Source organism: Opisthorchis viverrini (assembly GCF_000715545.1).
Source record: "Opisthorchis viverrini unplaced genomic scaffold opera_v5_345, whole genome shotgun sequence".
Lineage (NCBI taxonomy): Eukaryota > Metazoa > Platyhelminthes > Trematoda > Opisthorchiida > Opisthorchiidae > Opisthorchis > Opisthorchis viverrini.
This window is the reverse complement of record NW_008752001.1, coordinates 278,654-287,822: the sequence shown is the minus strand read 5'-3', so window position 1 is coordinate 287,822 and position 9,169 is coordinate 278,654. Positions and strand designations below refer to the sequence as shown.

General features: G+C 43.9%; 1 protein-coding gene across 1 annotated transcript; it reads right to left on the bottom strand.

Annotated features, from left to right (window-relative positions):
• Positions 1-487: 487 nt before the first annotated feature.
• T265_15080 (hypothetical protein) lies at positions 488-8,504 on the bottom strand (the record flags this gene model as incomplete). Its single annotated transcript, XM_009176501.1, has 3 exons — positions 488-858; positions 4,422-4,576; positions 8,387-8,504. Coding segments are annotated over 3 exons (429 nt in total), but the record flags the coding sequence as incomplete, so codon positions are not given.
• Positions 8,505-9,169: the final 665 nt, after the last annotated feature.

Here is a 9,169-nt window from a genome sequence, read left to right as displayed (position 1 = left end):
CAAGAACCGCTTCCGTCATCTCAATGAAAAAAATCGGGTACTTTTGATTGATGGATAATACACTCGAATCACAGATCATTTCTCAAAAAACAGTTGTACTCGAATGCCTCCAGTTTAGTCCGTTCGTCATTTTGTTACTTTCTGGTCTGAATCTGAGTGCGTACTTTACACTGTCATCATTTCAAGATGTCACGTGCCCGATAAGTTGAAGAAACCTGGGTTAGCTCCAGTAGCACTTTGTACGCTACATGGTGAACGTAACCGATCCGGGATTCGTGTACTGGGTTATTCATACATGTTAGTTGATGAATATCATGTTGGATTCAAGATGCGCAAACCACCTAATTAGAGCCGTCGGATGGGACTGTCGGATGAATCTTGCAGAGTTTCTTCGCGGATGACTTATCTACCATAGAAAAATTCTGTCATTACTTGTGCCCAATCAGTCCTATTCACAATCGCTATTACTAGCATTATTATTGTTTTTAGAGTTTGGAAAAGTTTAGCAAAGTACCCCATACTGGAAAGTGTTCTGAGCGAACGGCAAGCCACTCAGGAGAGTCAAACGATACTCTTGAAGAAGATACAAAGTTGCGTTCAATATGAGCGATCGATCAATAAACCGGTTACCAAATATAAATGGACGTTGCAAGAGGAAAAACAATAACAGTTGGACCGCAAAGTGAACACCGGGGAGTTGCTCAACAGATTCCTTCTCTGAGTTGTGGTGGACTAAAATCCGGTACCAAATCTCGCAGTTTCTCTCTGAGAAGTTCCCGGCGTCGTTCGCGCTCCCGTTCTTCCCGCATCAGTGATGGTATTGTGATCCAAGCGGACAAAACTCTTCGCTTCAGAACGCTTTTGAGTAGAACAGACATGCAGTAGAATGGAAATAAACACCAGCATTAGTGCAAACCCGACAGTTTGTGAAAATTGCTACATAATGCTAGAATGCATGCGAAATTTAGTTTTTTGGTGGGTTTTTAATACTTATAAAGTATCAGTCTCTCACGTTTGTGGATTATCTCGACAAAAATTGCCCTATAAAATTATGATCATCCCTCCATCCATAAGCTTGATCTAGTTGAGGGCTTTAGAGAGACCAGTGGCTAAAACACGAGCTTATTGATCGGGAGGTCCGTCGTTCGAACTGAACCCCGACATCTTGCAGGATGGATGTACCTCAGCCCTCGTGCTTCTTTTGGGGTGTAGGTTGTCACAGTTGGACGATTATTTTCGGTTTTCATTAGTTGACCTACTTAGTACATTACGTAGATTAATGTACATTAAAGTACATTAATCCATCGAAAAGGACCACATGATTCCAAATCTACTTCGAAATCTAAGTATTCTTTTCCAAGTCGTTGGTTTGTGTCATGTTTGCTTGTGTCCTAATCACCGATGGGTGGATATCCCGGGTTGACAGAAACTGTAGCAGATGGTACCTGTGCAAAACAGAGGCCAGACACGTCATCAGCCTGAGATAGCCAATCGAAAGATCACTTTCTTGAGGTTCCCGAGTCACGCGTAGATTTGACGATCTCGAATATCGTAAGTAGGAATTGGGTTCGGAAGTCTACGGTACTATTTACGCAAAGGTGAGCACATTTATACAAGCCCCAAATGCTAACGTCAACAAGTGCGCAATTCTGTCACTGACAGGCACACTGCAGTAGCAAACCAAACAACTGCTCAGCTCAGCTCAGCTCAGTTTGATTGAATCAGGAATCAGGAAGGTCAGCTTCCTGAAAGCGACCACTGAATGCCTGAAATCTACCGAGACTCTCAGCTCTGCTAGATGTTGACCAGACAGACAACGCCCCATCAATATGCAGCATCTCACAGTCTTGTATCAAACCCAGGCAGAGAGAGTCAGGATTGATCAAGGTCAGACAGCGCTCCCGCAATGTGCCGCACGTCACAGGAAAGCCAGATCGTGTGCGTCAGCATTGGATTGAGTTCAGACAGTGTCCCTACAATAAGTAGCTTGAGACCGTTGTACATTCGCACTCACACGCACTCACGCTCTCGCACTCGCTTTGTTGGAATGTAGCTGTTGTGTTCCCTTCTGTGAGTCTTTTCTCTCCGACACTAGGCACTGGAGCGGGTCAGCAGCAGATACCTCAGATTGGCGAATCAGCGGATAAAACATCAGGGATACTGGGTCAGCCAACTGGCAGTGGGAGGGGCGATGAGTTTGTAATGTCAAGTGTAGCTCGAAACCGCAACCATGAGTGTAAATCAGTTAGTCCACTTGTCTTGACTAACGCAAGCTTTTCGGTGGGCAACATGGCTGCGGGCCAGCTTACTCGTCTTCTACCGAACTAAGTCTATCGCTTCGATTGACTATTTCAATACGGGGAGGATATCTGCGAGATGCCCAGTTAGTGGACACGAACACATTGGTGATTCATACTGTCTTCGTGTCACATAGAATGTGAATCAGTGATCCCCCCCAAATCACATGAGTCACGAGTGTCATCTCATGCTCAGACGTCAGGGTCATACTCATTATTCTATGTCCTGATTCTGAGTGCTCATGCCGACGCACCAATTATTTGATGTATCGTCGAAGCCTACTGTCTATTGACCTGAAGACCAGTGTCCAGCCGGTGTTCCGTGGTACGAACTGGCACTAGCAGGAAACTGTCACTCTATCATCAATGAAAAACATGTGATGGTCTTCACCTTAGTTCGATCAGCTACTAAGCCCTCCCAAGAAGATACCCAGACAAATTCATTTTTTTTATTTTGAACAAATCCAACTTAAGTTTTCAGGCCTTCGGTCATGTCGTTGTTTTTCAAGTGGTCTTGGTAGCAGACGAGGACAAGAGAGTTACGGCCCAGTCCTGCAACGAATGACGCAGCTGTGTGAGAGCCATTAGCTTCAACGTAGACTGTGTTCATCCCCGATCTTTGGAGCTGTTTACGACCAAGATCCGATTGGGCCAAGAGCGCACATCTCATCCAAATTTGCCCTACCTTCAGAGAATACAAGCAAAGCGACTAAAACTGAGGTGCTTTTGGTGCGAGTCTCCCCGTGACCCACAGAAGCAGGCTTTATACTTGAACCCTACCATTTTATTTCCAGTTATCTCTATGTTTTCACACCACGTTTTTCAGCCAACATCCTATCATCATACGAAGAGTTAATGAACCATTGGACTCTCATAACATCCCTGCGGTATAGTCAAAAATGTTCTTTGAGTAAGATGCCTCCCGTGGAAAATGGGTTTAATTAGGACAGAACTTCCGAAACTTATTTGCCGAATCAGTCCGTCGAATCTAAAAAAATGAAGAAACCCCTTATAGTATTTGTCCGCTTCGGACCATACGTAGATAAAGTACGTGGTGTCCTCAAATGCTGCACACACAGCTAATATGCTGGAGTCTGGCCCACAAAGCGTGATTCGCCGATCTGAGGTATCTGCTGCTGACCCGCTCCAGCGCCTGGTTGCCGGAACAAGACTCACAGAAGGTAACACAACAGCTATATTCCGAACAAGCGAGTGCGAAAAGTACAACGTTCTTGAGCTGTTTATTGAAAGGACACTGTCTGAGCTTAGTCCAATGCTGACGCACACTGTCTGGCTTTCGTACGAGGCTGTGACGTTCGGCATATTGCGGGGTCGTTGTCTGACCTTGATCAACGCTGACTCTCTGCCTGGGTTTGATGCAAAGCTGTGAGGCGCTGCATATTGGTCAACACCTGGCGGAGCTGAGAGTCTGAGTAGATTCCGGGTATTCAGTGGTTGCTTTCAGGAAGCTGACCTTCCTTACACAAAGCGATAGTTTGATTAAAATAATCCTGAAACTCCGATGCATCACAGTGCACACCTTTGAAAAATGTTATTTTTTGTGGATAAGCAAACCAAGAAACCAGTGAGGTGGCCAGAAATAGAAATTAACCATTAGATAGAAAATTATGAATGGAATTCATCAAGTAGGCGAGCTTTTCGATTAGCAATCACACTTATGTTTTACTCGAACCCAAAATGTGCGCCATTCGCGAAATACACTCAGTTATAAACTAATTTGATTTGAGGGACATTCATTTGAGCCAGGTTAAACCTACTTGATGCAAAGGACAAGACAGCTTGTGGAATTTCGAAGAATTTCCATCAGCCTTGCGAGTAGTGTGTTACGTCTTAACAATGTATTGCGATGTCTGAAACATAAGGCTACCAGGTGAAGAAAAAAGAGACGAGAGATTCAGCGGGATTCAGGTGAGTCTCCCCGTTAGTGAATTCCGTCCAATTTAAGTTCAGGTATAAAATAAGGTGGACGGAAACTCGGGGACTGCGCCTACCTGATGAACACCAAGAAGAATGAGACTGGTCGTGGGCTGTCGAAGATATTTCAGCAACCTTGTGAGTAGTTTCCTTTATGAAAATCTTTAAATGTTCTAGAAACTTGCTTACTCTTCTCGATGAGCGCGAGCTACGTCCTCCAGTTTCCAATCCCATATCAGCAGCGAAGTCACGTGAGTTGACCAGCCACTCAGAACACGACGCATCAGTTGTTGTTCATGCCAGGCAAACGCCTGATTCTCAGTTTCCCGTGCCTTTTGGACAACCTGACAATAGTGACAGGAACAGTGGACTGCTAGAGAATTCTACAATTTGTTAATCAGCGGGCGAGAGATATAAAGGATGTTATGATATATCTCGAATGTCGTGTCAACCAAGACATGCATAAAATTCAGCCGGAGTAACATAAGCAAGAGATTCGTTTGACTCTTTCGCTGACGGCAGTGCAAATAAGTTTATTTTGCTAATTGTTTAGGATCTGATGTCAAAGTAGACGATAAGGTTGATTGAAACTTGGGGGCCATGAGGAAAGAGAGAGAAACCGATAAAAGATGATTGACAAATGTTCAGCGACCTTATATGTGTCATAGCGTCATGCTGAAAGTAGGGGTTATCTTGTGAAATACCAAAATGTCTGCAGCAGTAAACAACTTCATTTTGCCCAGTACAGAGAGGAATGTGGTTCATTCTTGTTCACTCTAAATGCGGACTAGGTATGCCCAATACTTCAGTGTAAAAGCGTTGTGTTCCCCTGATTTTTCAGTGCAAAGATTATCAATAAGATGCTGCAGTCTACATTTCCGTGACGGATTTTCGTTGGGACAAAAAGAAACTGCATTGGATATGTTGCATAACTGATGTTTTTCCGGGTAGTCCCTAACTTTTCGGTCTACTTCACCAGCACTGGTTTGATTCACTCGTTTTCTTCCTAGCTGGTCGACACGTCGGTTACTGGAAAAATAATCGGATTGGTGCGTCAGGGGGGCGACTGGCTGCACATTGCTCTTAGCTGCAAAATCTTTGCGCCAAAGTGTTGCATTTTGTTGCGTATGTGCTCACACCAAAAAGCATCCCAATCCACATTCGTATTTTCGCAGCCCACCAAATTTCATTGGCCACTGAAGCAATCATGCCCCTGGCGGAAAAAGTCTGGTGGAATGCTTTCCTAGCATCGCTGCGACCAAGGGATACCTAGATGAAGCTCAAAGGTTTGGACCCGTACTCTGAACTCAGTTGCCTTTCTCTTTTAGTCCATTAGGGGCAAGTCGTAGCCTTCGAAAATTAAATCCATTGTGCGAATACTGACAGCCGTGCGTCAGCATATGAGTTTTTGTATTCAAATTGTTAGCCTTGGATTGGTCTCCGAGCCTCACCGATGCACAAACATACAAGTCTTTTTTAGGCAAGCCAGGTGATTGGAATTACTATAGAGGTAAGAGTTTTTCAATTATTTTATTATTTCTACACCTCCTAGTCTATAGTTCCAATGTATGAGTAGGCTAGCTTTATACCAGGGTGCCGATTTTCATCTTTCTGGGCGCAGTTGCTTTTAAAAGCTGCCGTAGAATAATGCAAAGTTAGGTTGAGCTCTTCGTGGCGATGTGTAGACAACCAGGATATGAGTCACCCGATTCGGATGCCACTGTGCTCCTGCGTTACTGTGACCTAGACGGTATGCACTAAATTACACGTGGCATGTGGGTGCGTGGGCAGTCGAAGCAGTACACATGGCAGCTGAACTGCGGAATACTTGGCTTACAAAGATAAAATGTCTGATTATGGGTAGGAATGAAACTTCAGTGATGGGCTGAAAACTACTGCCATTAAAGCGTGGTGATTTGGTGAGAATATTGCAACGGTTTTGTGTGGAATGATATCAGTGGAGAATATGACAGGTCACAAAATGCCAAGCTCGCGCAGAAACAAAGATTTAGGTAACTTGGTCTCAGTTGGGGTTGGGATATTGCAGCGTTAGTATGTCTTCTTTGAGGGATATACATGGGAGAACCATTCAGTGAGCTTTGATTTGCGCTCAGCTTGTGACAGAAAGCCGTGTATGACTTGATGGTAAACTGAGTGGACATTTACTGAGAAATGTTATCCGTTCGCATACACTCAGAGTAATATATCTGGCATTAAATGTAGGATGACTCAACGACAACTATAAAATTATATATATCTATATATACATATCCCGAAGACGGATGGACACCAAGGAATTGTGAATCACTAACGTGCTTCTGGGCTGTCTAGCAGATTCTTCGTTTTGTTGGAAAAAAGTCAGTTGAGGCGTTAGGTTAGGTTCGGAACATGGCGAGTAAGATGGCCCGGCGCTGAGTATTCGCACAATGAAATCGAAATTTTGAAAACTACAACGTGTGCCTGATTGGTACGCCAAACAACAAACCCTACACGGTGGCTGTGACGCATGGCAATGGAATTGAACTTTCAAAAGCTACGACGTGTCCCTGATGAATCAAAACAGACGGGCAATTGAGTTCAGAATACCAGTCCAGACTTTTGAGCTCTATCTAGGTATCCCAGGGTCTCGGTGATGCTAGGAAAGTGTTTCACCAGAAGTTTCCTCCAGAAGTATGATTGCTTCGGTGTACAATGAAATTTCCTGAGTTGCGAAGATATGAACGTAGACGTGGGTGATTTTTGTTTAGCTCACATACACTACAAAATGCAACATTTTGGCATAAAAATGTTTTTCCACTCGCAAAGGTTTCGCAGCTAGAAGCATTGTGCAGCCAAGAAGCCCCAGCTTGCCCGCAACCACATTTCACGCTGCAAAGCTTGCGTCCGTTAGTCAGTACAGGATTATTGGATAAGAGTTTGGAGTGCTGGACCTGAGCTGAGCTGAGCTGAGCTGAGCTGAGCTGAGCTGAGCTGAGCTGAGCTGAGCTGAGCTGCGCTCTCACAATGTTTGGAATTTCCCCCTTCTTGGCACGTTTGCTCTTACCAAAACTTTGCCTACTTCTCACCTTGTCAGTAGTATGGTTATTCGTGGGGCGACTAATCTGCGTTTCTGAGCTACACAGAATTAGGGGAAGTGGATAATTGGAATAAAATAGCCCCAACACTGAGGTTGTAGACGTCCCCCTAACCCAAAGCTTACGCTCAGCTCAAGAAGTCGCATTTATTCCTGATGCAGTTATTTCCAAGTTATTTCCATGCACTACGCTCTCACAATGTTTGGAATGTCCCCCTTCTTGGCACGTTTGCCCTTGCCAAAACTGCCTACTTCTCACTTTGTCAATAGTATGGTTATTCGTGGATTCACATAAACTGTCGTAGTTGGTGAGCCTGATCATCGGGTGCATACGTACAGTTTTAAAGACTATTTGACAGTTCTAGCACGGTTTACTGCGTAAAGTTTGGTTTTCTTGCCGTTTTGTGGGTTTCTTTTGGAGGTTACTGGTGTCACACCACCCGTCAACTCACTAACGATGCCTCTCAGTATGGCGACGAAAAATCTGCGAGCTAATTCCCAAGCTCTGCGGACAGATCTACTACCACCTCGTCAACAACCAAGTACTGCATCTCAGCTACCGAATTTCCATCCGTCTTACTCACCAGAAAGGATAACAAGTCGTGGTTTTTTCACCTTGATGTGGCAATCAACTAGGTTAGGAACGCACGCACGATGCAGCCGCAAATAGACCGCGAAACGGGTCCCCTTAATAAAACGTTTGAAGCGAGAAGCACGCGACTTCAAGGCACTTCTAGGTGCAGCAGTATGTAGTCATGAAGTAATTAATCATTGGTGCCCAAAAAAACCTTAGTTTCTGCCAATTCATGCTGAACTGATGCTAACGGTTCCCAACACACAAGTAGTATTGTTGATTCGATTAACTTCTGAAGCAAACATCTGTTTACCAACGACAAACGCAGTAACAAACGCTCAAGTTATTTGTTGTCCGATATGACATTACCATTTGGACGGAGGGATATGAATATTTGCTTCACTCCAAACTAACCATAATCACGTCAGCCTTTAAAATCCGAAAGAGAAAAGGACATGGTAGGGAAATTTCCAAATACATGCATTACAGAATACCTTCCCAACTCACCAGGTGCAAACGCTGGAAGAAACTTCTGATAAGTGTTTCGTTGCGGACCTTCTCTATCAACGACAAAATTCGCCCATGTTTTTGGCGTACATATCCCGACCAGGCTTGAAATACCTTTCTGTTTAAGAAATAAATTGCAACAAACTATGAGATGAGATGGAATCAATAACTGAATTAGAGTTTTCATTATCTAATGTAGAGATCAACAAACAGAACTAGCGAAGACATTGTTACCAAGTTTGCTGACTTACGAATTCACTCAAGCAAAACTGGATGGCTCCTAGTATCCAGTATATATTGTGTTTACCCGGTATCTATTGAATTTTGTTCCTACAAGCGAAATGGAATTTCATGCAGACATTATCAGTGTAACTGGACAAACTTTCTGTGGGCCCCCATATACCGTTATCTAACTTTTGTGTAATTTTTTACCAATGATAGGACCGATGATAGGACTTCGTCGCTTAGCTTGCCCATCGGAACCGTTCTGGACAATGGCTCGTAGGTACTGGCTGATGGATAGTTGCCTAGTGATGAAACAGTTCTTCAACGAATATAGGTACATCACACACACACACACACACAAGGAGCTGCACTACATTGATCTAAGTTAAGCTTTCCTTACCGTTTTTTTTACTTGTTGCATCCAGGACTAGTCAGAATGTCACTCGTTTCCGTTGACTATACTTCGTGCTAGAATCGGCTTGAATGTTACTCAACTGTACTCAACAGGTGACGTTGCGCAATGTGTCGGTAAGTTATTTTTTTACGGGATGGTATATA